The sequence below is a fragment of the Cyprinus carpio genome, chromosome A3 (genome assembly GCF_018340385.1).
Source record: "Cyprinus carpio isolate SPL01 chromosome A3, ASM1834038v1, whole genome shotgun sequence".
Taxonomy (NCBI): Eukaryota; Metazoa; Chordata; class Actinopteri; order Cypriniformes; family Cyprinidae; genus Cyprinus; species Cyprinus carpio.
In genome coordinates, this window is record NC_056574.1 from 5,638,415 (window position 1) to 5,662,569 (window position 24,155).

The 24,155-nt window shown below is 36.7% G+C and overlaps 3 protein-coding genes across 3 annotated transcripts; 1 reads left to right on the top strand and 2 right to left on the bottom strand.

The window, feature by feature from the left end:
• Positions 1–136: 136 nt before the first annotated feature.
• LOC109101428 (galactose-3-O-sulfotransferase 2-like) lies at positions 137–4,985 on the top strand. Its single transcript, XM_019114798.2, has 3 exons — positions 137–739; positions 1,953–2,219; positions 3,032–4,985. Exons 1-3 carry the CDS (start codon positions 633–635, stop codon positions 3,936–3,938), a joined length of 1,281 nt encoding a protein of 426 aa, XP_018970343.1. The 5' UTR covers positions 137–632; the 3' UTR covers positions 3,939–4,985.
• Positions 4,986–6,207: 1,222 nt separating this feature from the next.
• Positions 6,208–13,122, bottom strand: LOC109101410 (cysteine protease ATG4D-like). The gene is made up of 12 exons (XM_042734771.1): positions 12,992–13,122; positions 12,166–12,456; positions 11,643–11,726; positions 11,386–11,559; positions 10,511–10,516; positions 10,065–10,368; positions 8,926–8,987; positions 8,594–8,742; positions 8,428–8,506; positions 8,268–8,344; positions 6,991–7,110; positions 6,208–6,910 (listed from the first exon to the last, which is right to left on the bottom strand). Exons 2-12 carry the CDS (start codon positions 12,341–12,343, stop codon positions 6,761–6,763), a joined length of 1,383 nt encoding a protein of 460 aa, XP_042590705.1. The 5' UTR covers positions 12,344–12,456; positions 12,992–13,122; the 3' UTR covers positions 6,208–6,760.
• Positions 13,123–14,390: 1,268 nt separating this feature from the next.
• LOC109101781 (GTPase IMAP family member 8-like) lies at positions 14,391–23,075 on the bottom strand. Its single transcript, XM_042734223.1, has 7 exons — positions 22,818–23,075; positions 20,329–20,367; positions 20,024–20,062; positions 18,993–19,733; positions 18,387–18,431; positions 16,978–17,652; positions 14,391–16,422 (listed from the first exon to the last, which is right to left on the bottom strand). Exons 1-7 carry the CDS (start codon positions 22,819–22,821, stop codon positions 14,468–14,470), a joined length of 3,498 nt encoding a protein of 1,165 aa, XP_042590157.1. The 5' UTR covers positions 22,822–23,075; the 3' UTR covers positions 14,391–14,467.
• Between the last annotated feature and the right edge of the window lie 1,080 nt (positions 23,076–24,155).

A 24,155-nucleotide genomic window follows, 5' to 3' on the forward strand; every position in this document is an offset into this window, starting at 1 on the left:
AGTTTTCATATTTGTTCTGTTTTTATGCATAAATTATGCTCAGTTTCTCAGAAAACAAGACTCCATGTCTTCATTTTGCATCTGTATCTTGAATTAAGGATGTTTACAAATTTGTGTTGGAAAACAGGACAAAAATACTGAGGAAGATGTTGAGGTTTTGCAGTGCATGAAACATTTAATGTAACGACTTTATGAATGATGCTTTATGCTTGATGCTTTAGGTGATCTTAATTTCTGTACGGCGAATAAGACTTTTTAACACTTTAAAGACTTGCAAAAAACCCCACAGGTGGATTTCTGAGAGAAAACAGATGCTTTTTGCCCTCATAAAGGTGTAGTTACAGCATCTACCAGCGGGGGCTAACTAGATCACATTAACTTACCCATGCCAACCTGTTTGAAATGACACATGAAACAAAACATCACACAGACTGCTGTGACAAAAGCGCTGTGTGGAGGACTGACAGAAGCTGTGAGATGCGTCAGTGTGTGTGTTTCTCTGATCCGGCCTACAGGATTAAACGGGTGAGAGGAGGCCGTGAGAGACACGGCCCGTCCTGCCCTCACAATCCTCACATCACAGACAGACCGCTGATGGTTCAGCAGCTCCACAGAGCCTTGTGTTTGTGGAGATGGGCCTGCGCTGGCTGTGGAGGCACCGGGTGAGCGCTTTACTGCTGGTGTTAGCGCTCCTACTGCTCCTCACACTCCTGGCCACACACTCACTACAGACCAACAGGTGAGACCTTAACTAGTGGAATACTAAACAAATTAAAATACATGTTTACATTGCTTTTATCCAAAGCAACTTCAAGGATTCGATGATTCTGGTGTCACTAGAGCATTAATTAAAACTAAAACAATAATTTTGTTACTTGAAATAAGATAAACTTTAACTGAAACTAAATAAAACAGAGACAATGTATTTTCATCTAGTTTAACTTGATATACTAAAATTACAATAAAAAAGAATAAAAACCTTATAGACAAACAACAACCAAAATGGCTAAAACTTTAACTAAAATTAACAAGAGAAAAGAATATAAGAGAAAACAATATAAAAATGCATTCAAAATATTAATAAAAACCATAGTAGTTTCTTAATACTTAGATTTTAGCATTCATCCAAAGTGACTTACAATGCATTATAGTTAACTAAAACTTGAAATAAAATCATCATTAACCAAAATATATATATATATATATATATAAATAATTAGCATTACAGCAGTACAGACAATAACAGCTTATAATATATACATATATATAAAACATTTTTTACAGCTAGTTGCAAAGGCAGCATTTCTCATTTAGTTTAACTTGAGACAACTATTATAGTTTATAATAGTTTTTATATAGTATTAAAAACTATTGTAGTTTCTCAATGATGATAAAACACTGAAGGTTAAAACGGGCAGCTATCTAAGAGCTCTTTTCAAAGTAGATTTAGACCAAATTCTATTCAATTAAAATTAGGTTTGGTTGGTGTTTACATGGTTTTCTCAACACAAGGTCCACATCATGTGCTTCGGTTTCTTTGGTTGATGCAAAAGCAGTTTTCCACATTGAGGTGTTCACTAGGAAACCACACTGGAAAGTTCACCAAAAAACAGGTCATTTGGACTATCAGATATGGCTTGAAAGCAATCTGACCTGGTTTTGTGTTAAAATGCTTATGATGACATTTAATTGTTTTAATTGCTCACTAAAGTCAATTTCTTTTGAGAAATATCTGTTACATCATTCATATCTGTATGCTAGTGCACTTAACACACTTACACATGTAATGCATGTTTGTGCTTTCTATTGTTGGTGCCTTCTGAGTCATCTAAACAGTTTCTGCTAGTACTCATGTCAGTGATGCAATTTAATATGGTTCAAAGAAAAGACTAGAAACAAAGAAAACTGGTCATTTGACAGAGGAGATGTCTAACCTAAAGTTTCATCTACAGAACCTATGAACTGAGACCTACAGCAGAGAGAAGGAACCAGAGAAGAGCTGCTGAGAAACACACGTCACCACTCACTCCAAACACACACCAACCGCACAAACCGACAGCCAAACCCGAGTGGCAGAGAGCACATCCACCCGTGGTCTTCCTGAAAACACACCGGACCGGCAGCAGCACCGTGCAAAACATCCTGTTTCGACTCGGGGAACGAGAGGGCGCCACTTTTGCCTTTCCCTCCCACACGTACCAGTTTAACTACCCAGACAGGTAAAATGAGCACAATGCATGATGCACATCAAGTTTCCAACAGTGTTTCAGTTTAATCACATGTTAGTCAGAGTCTGCATTACCTGTTCCCTTTCATCTCACAGGCGGTTTGGTACAGGATCTAGAAGTGCATGGCCTTCTGCTGCTGTCTTTGATCCCAGGCAGCTGCAAACTCTTAACTAAATAATATTCTGGGTCAAAGACAACAGGAGGAGTAAAATATGAGTCTATTTTACCATGGTACTAACTGGACAATATTGATCAATCTAGGGCACCAAATTACAATTTAAGAAAAGATAAGCCTCCAAAACACAACTATAATACAATGAAATACTTTCATGGCCCATAACGATGGGCCCGCAAATGCAAACAAATTAGTTACTGCCATGCTAATCAGTCTTTATGATATTCATCATTTAGCTACCCATGCTAGGTCGCCAAAATACAATCGTAAACAAACGCCAATTGATGGCGCCTCATAAAAGACTTTAAAAACACTGCCTATAAAAACATTTCACTACACCGAAAAAGGTACAAAAGTTACCTTACTAAATGGTAATATTATGTACCTTTAAGTCACTAATATGCACCCTTTAGGGGTAAATGAAAGTACAAAGGTGTAACTTTTTGAAAGGGTACTGCTACAATGACAGCTTTTGTACCTTTTCTGAGAGTGTAGTGTGGAGGGATCAAGTCAGTCATTATCAATATATTCTTGACCTCCCTCTTCAGACCATTAAACACTGTATAGGTTAATGAGCTTTAACCCAAACAAGTTCTTCACTCTTGCTCTCTCTCTCTCTCTGTCTCAGATTCAGAGCAGTGTTTGTGGACGAACTGCCTGAGGGTTCATCTCAGTTCAACTTGCTTTGCAGTCACATGCGTTTGGACCTGAGGGAGGTGAGGAAGGTTATGCCCCAGAACACAGTCTTCATCACGCTGTTGCGAGACCCGATCAAGACCTTCGAGTCGGTCTTCGGGTACTACACCTCTATCATCCCAGCGTTCTTCAGTGCGCACCGAGCCGCTGCCAACAAAGGCAAATCTGCGCTCTCCGTGTTCCTGGACTCTCCAGAAACCTTCTGGGACCCGAAGGAACCTGGGAATGGTCTTGCCAAGAACCCGATGAGCTTTGACATGGGGCTCAACAACCAGAAGTGGAACGGCTCCTGGCCAGAGGACTTGACTCAGCTGGAGGAAGCGTTTCACTTGGTGATGATCGCAGAGCACTTTGACGAGTCCCTGGTTCTCCTGGGAGCTCTTCTCGGACTGGAGCACGCAGATGTGGCTTACCTTCGGCTCAACGCTCGCGCTGGCAACTGTGTGACGGAGCTGGACGAGAACATGCAGGAGAAAGTCCGATCATGGAACGTGCTGGACACACTGCTGTACGACTTCTTCAAGCAGGTGTTCTGGGAGAAGGCGGCTCAGTTCGGGTTGGAGAGGTTGAAAGCGGAGGCGGCGCGGCTCAGGGCCTCTACAGAGAAAATACAACAGAAATGCGTGTCCAAGGCTGAGGTTCCTCCGGGAGAGCTGGAGGACTTGCTCCGCCCATTGCAGACGGAAACGGCTACTATTGTGGGATACGAGGTGCGAGGGAACCTGTCGCTCCAAGATCAGGGGTTTTGTGTTCGGATGATGCTTCCTGAGCTTCAGTATCACTCGCACTTGTACTTCAAGCAGTACGGTAGAGATATGAGAGCCGCTCCAGCTGACTGAAACCGGAAATGGACGTAGTGGGACTCACAAGAGTCGAAGGCCTGATCTTGGCCAATGGGACTCTGTGGACTTGACAGAACAAGTCTAGTGGAAGACTTGTTCCAAAACAGAACAACAGCACCATCTTAAAACAAGCCTGAATAAAACAGAAGAGAAACACTCCTTTCCCGGGACAGTGGTCTACATCAGTGGTTCCCATCCCATGTCCTGTAGAACCCAAAACAGCACAGGTTTTGTATGTTTCTCTCATCTGACCCAGCCATTTCAGGTCTTGGAGTCTGTACTTACAAACTGATGAGTTGAATCAGGAATGTTTAATTAGGACAGTGGTGTTCGATCCTGCTCCTGGAGGGCCAACGTCCTGCAGAGTTTAGCTCCAACCAGTTCCAACCATCTGCCTGGAAGTTTCTAGTGAGCCCGAAGACCTTGATTAGCTGGTTCAGATGTGTTGTATTAAAGTTGGAGCTAAACTCTGCAGGTCACTGGGCATCTAGGAGCAGGATTAGGCACCCGTGGATTAAGCAGAAATACAATAGTTGAGGAAACTCCAAGGCCAGGGTTGGGAAGCACTGGTCTACACATGAAACTGATGGAGAAAGATAACAACTTGCGTTTGCACAAAGAGCTGCACTCTGATTACTAATTGTTATCTGTACGACACTCTTGGTACTTTCACATATACAGTCTTTGCTGTAAACCAGTGTCCATTTCATCTCCTGGAGGGTCACTTTCCTGCAGAGGTTATGCTGCCTTCACATGTTACTGGAAATTTCCTACTGCCTTCTATTTAAGGTAGAATTTAGATTTTTTTTTTTTTTTTTTCATTTTAGTGCTTTGTTGTTGGTGAGAATAGGAATCACGGAGGACTTCAGATTCGTTCGTGCATATTTCTTGGGAAAATCTTATTAAAGCTAAAAGGTTTTGAAGATATTTAATTAAGAACCAATGGATTTTGAATAAAATGTAGCATCCCATTCGTTGAGAACCATATAACCATCGCCACGCTATTCTATACATTTACAGCACTAGATAGTTAGCTTGCTGAGGTTTCAGTCAAATACTATATATATATATATATATATATATATATATATATATATATATATATATATATATATATATAAATAGTTCTGACAACTTACATATTTAAAGTTCATGGTTTGGAAAATCAAGTATCAAAATTGTCTAGGGGGTTCCCAAACGTGAACACAACTTATGCTCGGTACACACTAAAAGATTTTTTTAAATCTTACAAGATTTTCAAAATGCGAGAGACCACAAACATGAGGACAAAAAAATCCTAGATTTAACCATTTTGCTTATAGTGTGTGGTGTGCCGCGGTGTGACAAAGACAGCACACCACACACCAACAGATTTTCAACCAGAGTCCCGACTGTGAACACGAAGAAATCTCGCGAAATCTCTCGAGACTTGAGAATAAACATGGTGGACGATAGGCAGGAAGAAATTGCGATGACTGTGTTTGTTTCCGTCTTCTGTCGGCTCACTTTCTGATTGGATATGGTTTCATTTGATGTGATAATCTCCAGATCGTACGTGCGTTCGTCTTCGGGGTTCCCCCCCACACATCAGGATTTCTGATCGGAAATATTGAGCATGTTGAATATTTACGATTCGCGATCGGGGCGCCTCTGACGTTCTTCCAAGCAGGTAACACACCTCACACCACAGGAAAATCTGATGAGATAAACTTTAGAACCACCAAGATAATCAGGATATTATCTAAGATTGCCAGAAAGGGAGAAATCGGCCCAAAATCAGCTCGATTATCTTGTGGTGTGGACCCAGCATAAGAGGCCGGTCATGTCCAATTTGCGACATGACTTTAGAGATACCAGAGGGATCAAGAGGTAATTGCAGGGGGTACAGTAAATCATGAATCATACAAATCAAACATAAATAAAAAAAGGGGTAAAAAAAAAGGATTATAATTTTTTTTAATAAAAGGTTTGTTCACAATAAGACCAGGCTGTATTAAGAAATAAAATGAATTTTGAATTGATACTGATAATTGATATCGATTGTCATCAGTAGTTGCTTGTGTTAACAGCAGATTTGTTTCTTAACCAGAGAAGTTAAACTGGTCTGTTTAACTCTACAAAGATGTCTATCTTTCATGCTACATTTAAAAAACAACAACAACAACAAAAACTAATGAAAACTCTGAGAATCAATTTGAAGAATAACAAGAATACAGGAAATGAAACGCCTCAAAAGTGCTGGTAATGAAAACGCATGTCATAAGAATTTGGGTAGAAATGTGTGTAATTGACATTAAAATCAGAACACAGTACCATATATATATATATACACATATAAAAATAAAGAAAGAAATGTGACCCAGAGCTGTTTTACTTTATCTCTGAAACATCAACATTTTAGGGAAAAGCTTTCTGTTTATACAGTACTTAGTCAAACAGCAAAACACATAAACAGAGACTAAATCACAGTGTTTACAGCAGCCAAATCCCATGTTTGCCTGTCAAAGAGTAACGTCAGCACCTCTCGTCTGCTGTCATTAGCGTCACACCAAACACATCCACGCTAATCTGCTTAGCCACCTGCTCCCCGAACTCTTCACATCCTCCTGTATGGTGCGTTTACACATATGACAACTACAGAAAAACAAGAAAATACCAACTCACGTTTAAATACTCGAAGAGCAAAAGCGTCCATTTTCACGCACGTTTTGGACACACAAAATAGTCAAGCTCTCTTTGACGTGTGTGTGCCAATCTTGATCACATGACTCAAATTGGAGGAAGTACTGGAGTACCAAACAGGAAACAGAGTTTGTGCATCACAGGAGCACAAATTCATCCAAACAGCTTTTCTCTTTGATTGGACCCAGTCTGTCTCTGGTCTTTATATGAGTGACTGAGTCTGACGCATTATTATGACCCTCCACAAAAGTGAAGATGGGGTACTTTTCCTCCGATGATGTCAGAGCCTGTCCATCAAATCGAAAACAGAGATATTGATATCGCAGGACTTCGGACGTATAATATGAAAGGCTGATAAGCACCTAACCTTAGTGACGTCTGAGCACAGAGTCTGGAAATCCCCCCTGCTGGCGGCATAGAAACCCACCGTACAGCTCGGGTCCATGCGGTTAAACGGCATCTTCCTGACAGTTTTACAGTGAAACGACTGCACCGAGAGACATTAATATATTCAGTTCAGTTTATTTGTATAGCGCTTTTCACAATGCATATTATTTCAAAGCAGCTGCACAGAGTTTTACAAAAAGATTTTGTAATTTTGTCGTGTTTTTTTTTTTCATTAGTGAATGTTTATATATGTAAAAAATAAAAATAAAAAAAATAGTGCATTCATAGTTTATTTTTTTCCAGCATATTTTTATTTAAATTAAAATAAATGTTGCCTAGATAAAATCAAATAATAATAATAATAATAATAATAATAAATAAATTATCAATAAAATGATTTGATTTTAGTTAACAACAACCCTGTATTCAAAAAGTGGAGTTATTAATATACTTTTATAGTTTTGATTAATACTTTGAATCAGTTTTTATTGTTTTTTCAGTTTTAATTTTAAGTTTAGTCAAAATTAATTTTTCTGTTTTGTCATTTCGTTTTTTTCAATATGTATGGTATATGAAGAGTTATACATTTTTATTTTAGTTTTTGTTTTAATCATTTTAGTACTTTAAACAAAAATTTAAATATGTTGACTTGGCAACTATCTGAAAAAAAAAAGTTTTAAACATTTTTTATCAGTTAACATTTAATTTTAGTTAAACTAACAAAATCCCCTTATTAAAAATAACCACATAGATGTCAAACAGAAGCATTAAAATACAACTACAGTTTTGTTTTCAGTTTATATTTTTTATTTTGTTTTGATTTACATTTTTTATTTAAATTTTAGATTTTAATTTTGTACTGTTTTTGCCATTTTATTCGTTTTTTTGTATGTTTGTTTTTTTATGTGTACCTTTTTTATTAAGTATTCGTTCATTTTTTTAGCCATTTTAGTCCTTTAACTTAAACAAAAACAAAAAAAATACTTATTTCAACTATTTTCAATTAGAAAAAAAGTTTTTTAATAGCTTTTAGTTTACTATAATAACCCTGTAAAAGAAAAACAGAGTTTATCAGGATGTTCAAGTTGCTCTTTTTCATACAGTGAAAGCAGTCAACGTCAAAAAAGGACAAAAAAAGCATCATAAACATATGCACAAGTACAGTTTTTAGTCATTTTTTTTTTAACATAGTCCCTAGTCGCTGCATGTATGACAAATTGGTTTTCAGACTAATTATCCCTTTAAAAATGTGCTCACCTCTAAAGGGAAGTTGTCTTGCTGGACGTCTACCGTAGTCTGACAGTAATGAGGATCCAAATAGATCAGCTGATCATCTGCATGACGAAACACAGAAAACAACCAACACACAGATGATGAGTGATTCGTTAGACACTCACACACGCGTCACATGACTCACCCTGGAATCCCACGAAAAACAGCGAGTGTTTGGGTTTCCCTCCGATGATTCCCATGCAGCACTGCAGCTCCAGCAACCTCTGCAGACACAGAGAGAGAGAACATGAGCTCAGAGCATCACAACAACAGCACTTCACGTGTGTGTGTGTGTGTGTGATGTAACACACCTTGACACATCGGGTGTAAGCCGGATTCAACACTTCAGACCCCAAACACACAGGAACCAGCAGAACCAGCGACTTCCAGCCAGACCTGCACCTCGCTGAGAGATCTGTATGGGACGTCCCGCACAGGTTTATCACATCTCCAATGTACACTACAGACAAAAACAGAGATTTAGAGTTGAGGTGTTACAGCCTGTACACAAATGAACCAAGACTAGTGCCAAACTGCAGGTAATGAGACACTGCTGGTTATTTCCTGCTAAAATAAAGACAGAGCGCAGAACAGGGCTTTCTAAAACAGACCAGGATTCATTGCTAAATCATGACAGACTGACCTGTGCAATCCTGCGCCACATACACCTCCAGATTGGACACCTCGGACGCTGCCACAGCCTTCCTGAAACACACAAACAAATGTTTACCCTCAACTATCTGAAAGGATTCATTATTTACATGCAATTTAATATATAATATGAAAATTAATACATCAATGTTTCTTTTCTCATGTTGCATATGACATTATTGAAATGTATAAATGGCATCAATACATCATTTATGGCTGTGCATTAAAGTAATTTTACCTAAAAATACTAAAAATATTTACATTATTTGAAATAAACATTAACAGAAATAAAGTATGGTATTAATGTTTTTTTTTTTTTTTTTATTATCAAAAATATAAAAACCCTTTTTCTTTCAGTCAGTAGGGGGAATGTCTAATTTTCAGTAGTTATAGTACTAAAATTACTAACAGTACTGTATAAACTGTATATAACTGAAATAAAAATAAATAAAATCTAAAGATACATTAAAAATAATAAAAATGACTAAAATGCAACAAAATTGGCAAAACTAAAATTAAACAGTAAAATATAAAAACAAACCGCAATAAAAATGCTTAAAATCTAAATAGACATATTTAAATAAATAAATAAAAATAAAATAAAACAACAGTTGCTAAAACTTTAACTAAAATTAAAATGGAAAAAAAAATAAAAAAATAAATGAACATGAAATAAACAAAAACTAATAAAAATGTCTAAACCATAACTAAATTGGTAAAACTAAATAAAATTAAAATGGAAAATATAAGAAATATAAATGAAATAAAATTAATAAAAACAAAAAAATTGCTTAAACTTTAACTTAAATTAAATTAGAAAATATAAAAATAAAAAACAATTAAAAATATTAATTAAGACTAAGATAGTATAGTAGTAATGATACTAAAATAACACTGAGGAAAATAAATGTACCTGCATAGTGTCTTCTGCATTTAAACTTCACTAAACTAAATATTATTTAAACTAAATTAACACTGAAATGAATTACTCAATAAATAACTGCATTTATTAAAAATAAAAATAAAAATCAGCTACAAATGTGGCTCATCCAATCACAATCATATTTCCTTGCTTTATGCATGTGGCAGATGTATTCCCCAGGAATTAATCGCAGTGCATCCATCACTTACTGCAGTATGTGGGCCGCAATGGCCGGTCCGTACCAGTCGCCCGCCCTCTTCCCAGAGGCCCTGCCCAACTCCACCAGCCGGTGCAGGCCGAAGGGGGCGGAGGACAGATCGCCGAACCAGGACACGATCCTCCTGTGAGTCCGCTCCTCCTGAGTCTCGCAGTCTATCGTGGTTCCCAGACTGCATCTGCGAGGCTTTCCTGAGTCCCGCCGGCTCTCTCTGAGGGGATCGTCCAGCAGGCGAGTGTGTAACAACTCCTCGGTGTTATTTTTTGTGTTGTTGTGTGTCGGGCGGCCATGTAGAGCTTGGAGAGGGGTGTGGTGTTTTTTCTTTTGTGCATAACATTTAGCAAATTTATTACTATTTAAAATAAGTTTTTCTGTGTGAATATATTATAAAATGTAATTTATTCCTGTGATCAAAAGCTGTATTTTCAGCATCTTTACTCCAGTCTTCAGTGTCACATGATCTTTCAGAAATCATTCTAATATGCTGATTTGAACGTGATTTAAATAAACTATAGCTAAACCATTGTGATACAAAACATAAATATATGTATTTTTACCACATTTATGAGAAATTGTATTTAAATACATCATTATATATATATATATATATATATATATATATATATATATATATATATATATATATGATCTATATATTATATATATATATATAAAGTAAAAATAAATGAATTGTATTTTCACATTTTCAAAGTTTGGTCAGATTAATATTAATTAATCCCATATTAAACCGTGTTTTTTTTTTTTTTTTCAGGATTTGTAAAAATTTCTTCGGCCTCAAAAATGGTTATATCTCTATTAAAAAAAAAAAAAAAATTTTTTTTGAAAATTAAAAAAATAAATAAATTAACATATATGGTTATCTCTTTAAAAATCGTAAAAATAAATAAATAAATAAAAATAAATGGTTATATTTCTTTTTAAAAAATGTTTTAAAAATTGAAAAAAAAAAAAAAAAAACGATTTTTTTTTTTTATTAAATGTGTATTTTCACAGTCTAACCACATTTTTTAAGTTTTTGCCAGACGATTAATTAATTATTATTATTACCATTTCTTTTTTCATAACAAACTTAAATTTCTTCTGGATCAAAACTGGTTATAGCTTTTGTCCTGATGTGTATTGTCATAGTCATACATTCTCAATTTTCAATGTTTAGCCAGACCAATATTAATTAATCGCATAATAAAACATAAAACTTTTAGAACTTTTAGACGTGTTTTGTACTTTTACGGGTTAAAAATGTCTGAAAGTATTAAAGGGTTATGGATTTTGATCATGCAGTGTGTTTGTACCCGCGGGCATCACGTGCAGCATTAGTCCTTGAGCTAGCAGCATCTGTGCGCTGCGGAGCATGCAGCCCCATCCCGCGTCAGACGTGAGGGCCGAGCCGTCCAGCGGAGGGAAACCTCTCCTGTAGGTCATCCACAGCAGAGAGGAGAACGCCCGCCGAAAACTCTCCCGCTCTCCTGAGAGACAACACACGCTTACAGTGAAACCACGACACTCGGTGACTGCTCACATGCAGACAGAACCGTCCTGTCCTGCTTACCGCTGTAGCTCAGCTGATAGGACTGTCCCAGCAGACACACGGGACTGCTCTTACTGAGACGCGGCTTGCCCTTCAGAGACCAGCCTGAGGAGGAACAGAGGTGCGTGAGGGTGACGGACTCACATCGAGTCAGACATGAGAAATCTTGGTTTAGTGAAATGGCTCGTTTAGTGAGAGAGGGAGGTAAAGGTCAACAAATACTAGAAATCTACCAGCTTTTGATATAACAATACAGTCTACAGTTCAAGATTTTGGAAGAAATTTAGAACTTTGAAATTTTGAAAGTATACTTTAATTCTGCAAGGACACATGAAATTGATCAAAAGTGAAAGTAAAGATGTTTATAACGTTATAAAAGATTTCTATTTCAAATAAACGCTGTTCTTTTGAAATTTATATTCATCAGAGAATCCTGAAAAATAAAACATTTCAGTTTCCACAAAAAATATAGAACAGCACAACTGTTTTCAACATTAAAAAAACACACTAAAAAGCACGTTTTTATGAAAACTGCTCCACATACCTCCATATCTGACGTTATTCCATGCTGAAATGAGTTGGGTTTTGAGTTTGGCCTTGTCTCTTGACTCCTGGACGTGTCCGTCGACGTCTGCGCTGGGATCCAGCAGGTTGACGATCTCAAACGACGCGAGGTCATCTGTGGGCTCCATCCCGCTGTCGAACTCATCACTCACATCCATGACCGCCGGGATACTGTTGCCATGACGTCCAGAGACTCTGAACCCATGCTGTCCAGTCAAAGGAGGGATGCGAACCGCTCCATCTCTTCTGAATGCTACAGGTGCTGATGGTGCTGTGGGACAGTATAAAGGTTAATGTGTCACCAGAGCTCTTTAGAGGGAAATACTGAGACATGTGACGCACATGTGACTGAAAGAATCTTACAAATGTGTCAAAGCCACCACCAAACTCCCATCAAAGATCCTACAATAAAAAAAGTGCTTAGATAACTATTGTGTGTTTATGTACTAAATACACATGATTCCAGTTTATGTGCCCTTTAAAGACGTCACTGTGGCACTACTAACTGGATATTATAGTACTTTATCATGGTACTCAATGTACATGGCACAGCGTAGTACTTAAATAAAGAATACTGTGGTGTTACCATGGCACCATGTTCAAATGTACAATATCTCATTATTGTTTGTGAGGACTATAGTGAATTTCAGCTGTGAGGGTGACTTTCTTAGTTTGTTTGTCAAACTTTTGACTGAGGTTTGTTGAGTTGAAGCGGAAATCATGTTTATTCGCCTTTCGGATAAATAGACGGGTCACTTTCAGCCACGAATGCAACTATATTTTTTATTATGTGGTAAAATGCCTACCTTAAAAGCTTTTTTAACTGTCATATCGTTGTGAATATCGCAGGATTTCAGATGGAAACTTACAAACAAACATACCGCGACGCCACTGCCTGACTGTAACCCCGCCCTTTCCATCTTTTACCCGGCAACAAAGCTCATGTCTGTCCTCTTATTGGCTGTCTGGTTCCCAAGTACTCTCTGATAGGTCAACTTTGTAAGTATGGGCAGATCTTTGAAAGTCCTGAATAAGTATGGCAAGCTGTTTTAACTTTTAATGTTTGAAACGTACTAGTAACTATTTTCATTCTACGTGTACTTTTTTTTTTATAGATAGTACTATCTATTCCATTAGGTACTAGTACTTATTTGTTAGCTGCTAGTGCTTGTTCTATAAAATGCTAGTGTTTATTCTTTAGGCACTAGTACCTTATTTACAAGTAAAAATACTAGTACTTATTTATTTACTAGTACTTATTTATTAGATACTCATACCTATTAAATAGATATAGTACTTATTCCACATGTTGCTATTAAGATTTTTAATTGAACTATAGTGGCCATTCTGACTTGTTATAATATAAAATGAGTAAAGAGCAATTGTGACTAGTAAGAAAAACTTTCACAATCGCATTTTATCACGTTTCATCATTTTTCACTGCTCTGTTGTGATTTATGAAATATATCACAGTACAGTTTTAGTCAGTTAACCCTTTCTTGAGTCCTTAACATCACTAATCTGATTTGTGAGACATTTCACAGTGCAGTTTTGGTCAATTAACCCTTTCCTGACTCCTTCTCTATTATGATTTGTGAAAACTTTCATAGTAAAGCTTTGGTCAGTTAACCCTTCACTGAGTGCTTAACTTCACTATTCTGATTTGTGAAACCTTTCACAGTATAGTTTTTAAGTTAATGCTTCCCAAGTGCTTAACACCACTATTCTTATTTATGAAAGGCTTCACAGCACAGTTTGGTTAATTAACACTTATATTAACTTTCCTAAAGGAAACAAAGAAAATAAATAAACACTATTTAACTACTGTTACTACAGTATTTTTATTTTATTTTATTTTGTTTTATTTTGGTATTATAGAGTATTCTTGTAATTGCGGATGAACCACTGATGTCACATGGATTATTTATTATTATTATATACAGATCTCCTTGCTACGTTTCTACACTTGGGAACATTTCAGTTGTGTTGCTGTCTATGCAGGGTCAGACAGCTCTCAGATTCCATCAAAAATATCTTAATTTGTCTTCTGAAGATGAACGAAGGTCTTATGGGTTTGAAACGACATGAGGGCGAGTAATTAATGACAGAATTTTCATATTTGGGTGAACTATCCCTTTAAATTGAAGCATAAATGGTGTGGGTGGGGATGTTGCAATATCAGATATTATTAAACATTTATATAGAAGTATGCATGAAACAGAAAATGATACATAAGGCATTCATCTTGTTATTTGACACTCGTATTTATTCCTTGAAAACAATCACAGAATGACACAGCCGCTTGCTTTAATTTTCAGTTTTTCAACTTCTTGTTGCAGCTCCTTTATTTCAGCTCCTTTCTGCTCCTGCAGGTGCTGATAGAGTTTTTCCAGTAATTCCTGTTGTTTCTGACGTTCTTCCAGCATCTTTTGGAGCTCCTGAATGTGCTGCTCTTTTCCCTCTCTGAAATCATTCAGTGCTTCTGCTTGTTTTCTGGCTTCGTCCTCATGTTTCTTCTTTATGACTTTTATTTTCTTTTCATATTCCTTTTTTATTCCGTCTTGCACTTTCTCTTCTCTTTCTTTTCTCTCCTTCTCCTCCTTTTCTCTTCTCTTGATCTCGTCTTCTTGCTCTCGTTTCAGATCATGATGCATTTTCTCCCACCTCTTCCTCTCTTCCTCTCGTCTCTCATCATCTTCTCGTTTTCTTCTCTCCCACTCCTCTTTTCTCTCTCGTTCCAGTCTTTCATAATGTCTGTCCATTTCAGTTTTCTTGTCTTTATATTCTCTCTCCTTTTCTTCCCTTTCTCTTCTCTGTTTCTGTCTCTCCTCCTCTATCTTCTGTCGTTCTTCTTCTCTCTCTCTTTCAAATTTCTTTCGCATTTTCTCCAGTTCTTCTTGTTTTTCTCTCAGTTGTTCCTCGTGTTTCTCTTTTCTCTTTCTTTCCTCTTCTTCTCGTTCTCTCATCTGTCGTTTCTTTTCATCCTCCCATTCTCTCTGCTGTCGTTTAATTTCCTCTTGAATCTCTTTTCTGTCGTTTTCAGCCTCTTTTATTTTTCTCACCCATTCTCGTCTCTCTTTCTCTTCTTCTTCATTCCTCCTTTTCTCCTCCAAATCTCTCTTTTTTATTTCCTCTTCTTGCTTCATCTGTAATTCTGCAGTAATACGTTTTTGCTCATTTTTCATCATTTCTTGATCTTGTCTGTATTTTTCTTCCCTCTTTCTATCTTCTTCTTCTCTTTCTTTTTGCTGTTTTTCATACTGTGATCTCTGGTTTTCAGTCTCTCTCTTCATTTTTTTTTTTTTTATTTTTTTTTGGTATTCGTTTGTGTTTTTTTTTTCCTCTTCTGATCGTTTCTGGTTTTCAATCTCTCGTTTCTTCTGTTCCATTATCTCTTTCTCTTCAAACTCTTTTCTGAGTTTTTCCTCTTTTTCTTTTAGTTGATTCTCCATTTTCATTCTCTCTTCATCTGCTCTCTGTTTCTCCTCCTCGAGTCTCTTCATCAGGTTTTCCTTTTCCAGCTCATATTTGGCTTTTAATGCCTCATTTTGTGCCTGAATCTCTCTTTCTCTTTCTTTCAGTATTTGCTCCATTCTCCTTTTAATGGACATCTCAGAATCCTCAAACATGCAGTTGGTGAAATATCGACCCTCATTTGTATTTTTCACCTCTTCTATCATGTTTAAAAGTTGAATCACTTGAGTTTTGTCTTGTTTTTCTCTATTATTGAAAACCAGGAATCTGTTCCCACAATCTCTGATCAGTTTCTTGAGTTCAGCACAATTATAATTATTCACATAATCTTGTATGGATTCATTTAGTTCATCTCCTCTGGTGAACAGAACGATGCTGAACTGAGCAGCTTTATGACCAAAGATCTGCTTTATCAGATCCATAGTGTCCATTGACTCTTTGGTGAATCTTCCCAAACTCAACACAATGACAAACACGTGAGGTCCAGGTGACGACATCGAAATGCATTTCACTATTTCTTCCAAAACTTGATCATTTGACAGTGTCGTGTCGAAGAGACCTGGAGTATCGACAACAGCTACTGATCGACCATCAGTCTGACCAAACCCCTTCTCACAAACTGTCGTCACTGAATCTGGTCTTAATTGGCTGTGAAACTGATTTCTTCCCAGAATAGTGTTTCCTGTTGCACTCTTCCCACTTCCTGTCCTCCCGATCAGCACAATCCTTAAACACTCCTGATCGTCTGCTTCAACTTCAGCACCTGAAAAATTTAATTGGTTGAATTCATGTATTAATACATATATTGCAGATTTAAGTCTGGTGTTTTTCAGTCAAATCATATGGCAATGTCTCTGTCTTCAGTTTTATTCGCTGGGCAAGAATCAAGAATCAAAGATTTTTAGCTTCTGAAATGCTAGTAAAGTTTCTAGAAGTCTGCTGTCATTTTGATAGGGTGATCTGCAACTAAGTTTGGGTGGTCTAAGAAGCATCTGGTTCTGTTCAGGATACAGACTTTTGGAAATAAAATGCATAGGTTTACACATGGTTATCTAAGATTATGTCTTCAATACATCAATATTGTATGCTTTAGGGACTTTGTACGCATAAGTTAATTTAGATGCACTAAAACAACAATTCATGTAATATATATATATATATATATATATATATATATATATATATATGTGTGTGTGTGTGTGTCATGTCAGTTGCATATTCACTGCATGCGATTATGTAAATTTCCAATTATGCTTCTCTTAGATAAAGAAAATGACCATAAATGGCAGTAATGACTTTATTCTTACTTCTTACTCACCTTCTAACTGAATTTTCTGCTCTAACTCTTTGATTTTACTCTTCATTTCACTCAGTTCTTCCTCTAGTTCATGTCTGACTCTGTTCTCCTGAGCTTTCACATACGTCTGTAGTGAATACGGTTCAGTCTTCATGTTCTCTATATAATCCAGTAGTTCTGGGATGTGTCTTGAGTTTTCAGGTTCCTTAAACCCCATGACTCTGTACTGACCTCCACAGCGACTGATTAACCTCTGAGATTCTGGGCTGGATTTGACAAAGTCTAACGCAAGTCCTTCAGCACTGAACTCTGATGTGAAAAGCAGCATGAAATGCTGTTTGGAGTAAAACATCTTCTGGATCTTCTCTATTTCTGCTTTGTCTTCATCAGTCAGTGGGCCAACAGGAATGACAATGATGAAAACATGAACTCCAGGATGACAGAGAGACACACAGCTGAGAGTCTGATGCATCACTTCCTCCTCTGAGAGCCGAGTGAGAACTGGAAGCTCCACCAGACTGATCTGACGACCATGTGTCTTCTCCTCTTTCTTCACACACTCTTCTCCACTTGCTTTCTGATCTGGAGGTTTTATCTTCTTCCCTCGTAAAAATTTGGACACAAAGACTTTAAATGTTGGATTACTTCCACACAGAACCAGGTTCAGCTTCTGTTTTCTAGATGAATTTGCTGACACTGAAAAAAACAACAAATTAAGACACTTTAAAAATAGTTCAGGCTTTGGTATAGCACACTTTCTTAAAGGTATAGTTCACCCAAAAATGAAAATGCTGCCATTAATTACCCACCCTTATGTCGTTCCAAACCCATAAGCCCTTCGTTCATCTTCAGAACACAGATTAAGATATTTTTGATGAAATCCGAGAGCTCTCTGACCCTTGCATCGAAAGCAATGCAACAACAACATTCGAGGCCCAGAAAGATAGTAAGGACATCGTTAAAATAGTCCATGTGGCATCAGTGGATCAACCGTAATTTTACGAAGCTACAAGAATAGTTTTTGTGCACAAAGAAAACAAAAATAACGACTTGCGGCTGGTTTTTAAGCACATGCATGTACTGTCGTGAACGTGTGTCGAACACTGACACGGAAGATAAGAAATTGTTGAATAAAGTTGTTATTTTTGTTTTCTTTGTGCATAAAAAGTATTCTCATATAGCTTCACAAAATTAAAGTTGAACCACTGATGTCAAGTGGACTATTTTAACAATGTCCTCACAACCTTTCTGGGCCTTGAACGTGGTAGTTGTTTTGCTGTCTATGCAGGATCACAAAGATTTCATCCAAAATATCTTAATTTGTGTTCTGAAGATGAACCAAGGTCTTATGGGTTTGGAACAACATCATTTTCCTTTTTGGGTGAACTAAGTTGTATTGCATGTTGCTTACTATGGTTTAATCAACTTACTGTTGGGACGAATATGATTATCTGGACTTTTCTTTCTTAAATTGGCTGGGGGAAAAGTAAACAAGTACAAATTAAATAAATAAATAAATGTCTAAGTAATATAAAACAATGTTCCCACATGTCGTATCCTGACATGCTAACAACACAAGCGTAACGGTTGAGACCACGAAGGATCAAGTATCTTTTTGATTTTTGCACTTCACTATGCTGCTTTTATTTTCTGTTCTTCTTTTTGTCCAAAGAGTTAACAACTGTTCCTGTTTAATCCTTGTCTCCTAGCTCCTTGTCATATGATTCGCTTGAATTCTACACGTTTGAGTTTAACAAATATTAAAGATGGCAGTTTTAGTTAAACTTAAATGTTTGTGACAAATTCTTTTTTAACACTTGACAGGAAAAAAAAAATCAACATTGCTTTTATCTTTCCTGTATCTTTTCATTGTCTTTATTCTGTAATTTGTTATTTGACACATTTTTTTTCCAATGCCTGTAAGTACTGATCAGACTGTGCAAAGGCTGTTTTTAATTACAGACTAGTGTTTAATTACACACTATGTAAATTGAGTTCATTTTCACAGCATTAAAAGAGCAATTCTGAAAACTTACAAAAGAGTCTTCCTTCATCACTTCTCCTTTTCTGTCTCTCTTTGGTTTTTCCATCATTATTGTGGTGAGAGCTCTTCTTGTTCTCTTCCTCTGAATTGAGCTGCTCTTCATCCACAGACGTTCCAATAACATCATGAAATATGTCACATGTGAGATATTCGTCATTGTTTTCCTTGAGTATCTTATCAACCCTTTTAAATATGTCTGCTTGCAATTCTGGTTTTATTTCATCCAGCTGAAGATGTCCTCCTCCACACTCCTTTATTAACTGATGAATAGTTGTCTCCAGAGCATTGCCTACAAGCAACTGTTCAGGATGGCTTATTATGGAACTAAATATTGATCTGTATGTGTCTTTATCAGTCGTGAGAACAATGGCGCGTCTAATCGCATCCTCACTGAATTCGTTCAGCACATATTTAACTATTCTCATGTCCTCCTCAGTGAAGTCTTTATACTGCAATATGAGTATGAATGCATGAGGTCCAGGATCAGAGTGATTCACACAGTCTCTCACTGTCTGTGTGATGTGATGGTCTGAGAGGTTAGGATCCACCAGATGAAGAGCATTAATGACTGTGACGTGTCTGTCCTTCACTATTCCACCGATTTTCGTCACAGTGATCTGCTCTAAAGCTGTAGGTTCTTCATTCTCATGCAGATCTAGTCCCAGGATTAGGTTTCTGACTCTGCTGGTTTCTGATAGATTTTTCCCCAGAAGAACAATCCTCAGATCACTTACTAGAACACACAAAATGCACAAGTGCAAAGTTAGAAACACTAAAAAATGATCATTTAAAAATCTGCAGCAATACTACAACACTGACCATTATTTATTTTTGTTTAAATAAAATGTTTCATATTTACATTACTGAATATAAAAATGAGAAATGGTTTGTTTGTGTAAAATTATTTACATTTCACATTACACTGTGAATCCTCAACAAATCATTTACTGAATGTAAGAATAAAATATGCAGTCATATTTACATTGTACTTATGAGTTATAATCTATAATTTAATTAACTTACACTTAGGAGGATCACTTAGACTTCGCCGCCTTCGCCTTTCTGAAAATAAAATCATCCATATAGTATACAAATTTGACGCATATAACAATCAAACCTTTATTAATCATGACTTGAATTTGTGAATTAGAGAACATATGAAGGTTGCCTATTATAAGTTGATAAACAGATCAACAACAGAATGTTGTGAATTGAACAAACTCACAAAATGATTAATTTACAAATAATCAATCAATAAACAAACAAACGAGTGAGTGAGTGTCCATAAAGTGTCAGGTTTTTTTTTTGAAAAAAAATTTGAAACTTACGTAGGTCGAACTCTTTCGCTGCATATGATGTGACTGCATCTATAAAACCAAGCAGAACACAAAATAATCACCTCAAAATACCGATCACACAACTAAACCTGAACTAGCAAATACATATAACGTCCAAACCAATTTAAGAGTAACAATTTAATTGATATTCAACCAATAAAAAAATAGAGAAACAAATGATAAAGCTTGGCTTATTGAATATCAGGTCCCTTTCTACGAAAGCACTTTTTGTAAATGATATGATCACTGATCATAACCTAGATGTGTTCTGTTTGACAGAAATCTGGCTAAAACCTGATGATTACATTATTTTAAATGACTCTACCACCCAAGATTACTGTTATAAACATGAGCCACATCCAAAAGGTAAAGGGGGCGGTGTTGCTTCAATTTATAACAATGTTTTCAGGATTTCTCAGAGGGCAGGCTTCAAGTATAACTCATTTGAAGTAATGGTACTTCATATAACATTGTCCAGAGAAACAAGTGTTAATGATAAATCCCCTGTAATGTTTGTACTGGCTACTCTATACAGGCCACCAGGGCACCTTACAGACTTTATTAAAGAATGAGCTGATTTTCTATCTGAGTTAGTGCTAGCTGCAGATAAAGTCTTAATTGTTGGTGATTTTAATATCCATGTTGATAATAAAAATGCATTGGGATCAGCATTTCTAGACATTCTGAGCTCTGTTGGGGCTAGACAACACGTCTCAGGACCTACTCATTGTCGAAATCATACTCTAGATTTAATATTGTCACATGGAATTGATGTTAACGATATTGAAATTCTGCAGCAATGTGATGACATCTCAGATCCTTGTTACAAGTATGGTAGAACCATCACTTCTACCACGAAAGACTGCTTTGTAAGTAATCTTCCTGATTTATCTGAATTCCTCAGCATATCCAATAGCTCAGAAAAACATGATGATGTAACTCTCTATTTTCTAGCATTTTAAATACGGTTGCTCCTTTACGCTTCAGGAAGGTTAAGGAAAACAGTTTGACACCGTGGTATAATGAGCACACTCGCACCCTAAAGAGAGCAGCCCAGGAAAATGGAGAGCAGGTCCTAAAAGGTTGAAAACCCCTGATCTAAACCAACAACATGTATGTTAGACCCTATTCCATCTAAGTTCCTAAAAGTGGTGCTTCCAGAAGTCATAGATCCTCTTCTATTTTTATTTTGTCATTGTCATTAGGATATGCCCCAAAAACATTCAAATTGGCTGTTATTAGGCCTCTCATTAAAAAAACACAACTTGACCCCAAAGAACTAGTTAATTAGACCGATCTCGAATCTCCCTTTTCTGTCCAAGATACTAGAAAATATAGTATCATCACAATTATATTCCTTCTTAGAGAAAAATGGTATCTGTGAGGATTTCCAGTCAGGATTTAGACCGTATCATAGTACTGAGACAGTTCTAATTAGAGTTACAAATGACCTGCTCTTATCATCTGATCGTGGTTGTATCTCTCTATTAGTGCTACTGGATCTTAGCGCTGCGTTCGACACCATCGACCACAACATTCTTTTGAATAGACTAGAACACTTTGTTGGCATTAATGGAAGTGCATTAGCATGGTTTAAATCGTACTTATATGACCGCCATCAATTCGTAGCAGTGAATGAAGAGGTATCATATCGATCACAAGTGCAGTATGGAGTACATCAAGGCTTAGTTCTAGGGCCGTTACTCTTTACACTTTACATGTTACCCTTGGAAGATATAATCAGCAAACACAGAGTTAGCTTTCACTGTTATGCTGATGACACTCAGCTCTATATTTCTTTGTGGCCCAGCGAAACATACCAATTGGAAAAATTAACAGAATGCATAGTTGATATAAAAAACTGGATGACGAGTAATTCTTACTGCTAAATTCTGAAAAAACAGAGGTGTAAATTATAGGACCTGAAACCTCCACATGTAATAACCTAGAAAGCTGTCTAAGACTCTGCTCTGTCAATTCTTCGTCAGCAGTTAGGAACCTAGGTGTGCTATTTGATAGCAACCTTTCCTTCGAAAGCCACGATTCTAGCATTTGTAAAACTGTAAAAATCTAAATTGCGACATATGTATGAACTTTAATACTGTAAAGTGCTTTGACACAATCTTTATTGTTAAAAGCACTATATAAATAAAGGTCACTTGACTTGACTAAACTAAAACTTGTCTGTATCGAAGTGACAAACCCTCTGCATATTTTATCAATTTTTGATGAATTACTTCCACTTCAAGAAAATGTTACTTATAATTGGATTACCTTTATTTACTCCATGTAGCCTTCTTTATAAATATATATATATATATATATATATATATATATATATATATATATATATATATATATATATATATATACTGTATATATATATATGTATATATAAACAGAATTTGTTACACTTTTGAAAACGATAGCATTTCAGCCTATAACTTCTATATTTCATTCTAATTTGATTTGTTGCCTACCCATTGTGGATGTGTTTTCACCGTCACCGGGTTCAGTGTTGTGCTGAATTCTGACTCTTCAGCAGGTTCTTCCTCCCGTCCCATGCACACACTTCACGCGCTCATCTGGAGTCTCATGCATTTGAGGCCGAGAAGCTCTTCAGGTCACAGCTATTTATAATCAGGCTTTTTCATAATGCTAACCAAGACAGCATTAAGTGATCAAGAGCGTGTTGTTAAAGCATCAAGTAACAAGCATGAATTAATTCAGATGAAGCCTAACAGAAGCGAGAAGTGAAACAGAAATTGAACAGAGGCTTTGACGATGACAAATTCACACTTCTCTTATTACTTTTTACACTTCTCTTTATACTTTCTGTCTCAAAAAGTTTTTAATTTAGATCGAACTGAACTTCAATGTCCAGCTCTCAGTAGTGGTGTAATTTGTGGTGTTGACCTACAGCCTGGGATGTGCAGAGAGTTTATCAGGGACTTGAATATATAAAAGAGGCATTAATTGTTACATTGGAGCAATTCCAATTTAACAAAATGATATAGATGCATAATTATAAAAATAAAGTCATTCGCATGTTCTTGACCTTGCACTACTTATGTGGGGAAGTCGTGGCCTAATGGTTAGAGAGTTTGATTCCTAGCCCTAAGGTTGTGGGTTCGAGTCTCGGACCGGCAATACCACGACCGAGGTGCCCTTGAGCAAGGCACCGAACCCCCAACTGCTCCCCGGGCGCCGCAGCATAAATGGCTGCCTACTGCTCAAGGTGTATGTTCACGGTGAGTGTGCGTTCAATGCTGTGTGTGTGCACTTTGGATGGGTTGAATCCAGAGCATGAATTCTGAGTATGGGTCACCATACTTGGCTGTATGTCACTGTATTGAACAGAAACTATTTAAACTGAACTGAGCTGCATGATGACATCACTGAATTCAATGATGAACTGCCTTTAACTGTCATTTTGCATTATTGACACACTGTTTTCCTAATTAATGTTGTTCAGTTGCTTTGACGCAATCTTTTTTGTTTAAAGCGCTATATAAATAAAGGTGACTTGACTTGACTGTCATAATAGGCCTGTTGGTGGCAATTGACCATATGCATGGAGCGCTATTTAGAACAAGGGCACCTCAGTCGTGGTATTGCCGGCCCGAATATTTTTAATATTATTAATATTTTTAAATGTTTAGATTTAATTTAATAACTACATCGTTTAAGTTTTATCCAACACAGAGTTGCTGCTGTAGTTTTGTTAGACTGAATTTAGTCTGAATCACTTAATGCACAGCTCTATTTTGACATCGGCTCGTCAGATGATTCATTCCGTTGCCACTGTCAATTAATGA

What these genes read in the sequence shown, in the direction of transcription:
- LOC109101428 (XM_019114798.2), top strand. Translation starts at nt 633, where the DNA reads ATGGGCCTGCGCTGGCTGTGGAGGCACCGGGTGAGCGCTTTACTGCTG. An exon ending in CACTCACTACAGACCAACAG is followed by an intron (nt 740 to 1,952) that starts GTGAGACCTTAA and finishes TTTCATCTACAG; the next exon opens with AACCTATGAACTGAGACCTA. An exon ending in CAGTTTAACTACCCAGACAG is followed by an intron (nt 2,220 to 3,031) that starts GTAAAATGAGCA and finishes TCTCTGTCTCAG; the next exon opens with ATTCAGAGCAGTGTTTGTGG.
- LOC109101410 (XM_042734771.1), bottom strand. Translation starts at nt 12,343, where the DNA reads ATGGATGTGAGTGATGAGTTCGACAGCGGGATGGAGCCCACAGATGAC. An exon ending in CTATCAGCTGAGCTACAGCG is followed by an intron (nt 11,560 to 11,642) that starts GTAAGCAGGACA and finishes GTTGTCTCTCAG; the next exon opens with GAGAGCGGGAGAGTTTTCGG. An exon ending in TGTGCTCAGACGTCACTAAG is followed by an intron (nt 6,911 to 6,990) that starts GTTAGGTGCTTA and finishes TTTGATGGACAG; the next exon opens with GCTCTGACATCATCGGAGGA.
- LOC109101781 (XM_042734223.1), bottom strand. An exon ending in AGCGAAAGAGTTCGACCTAC is followed by an intron (nt 20,063 to 20,328) that starts GTAAGTTTCAAA and finishes TTTTATTTTCAG; the next exon opens with AAAGGCGAAGGCGGCGAAGT. An exon ending in GCAGAAAATTCAGTTAGAAG is followed by an intron (nt 16,423 to 16,977) that starts GTGAGTAAGAAG and finishes TAAATTTTTCAG; the next exon opens with GTGCTGAAGTTGAAGCAGAC.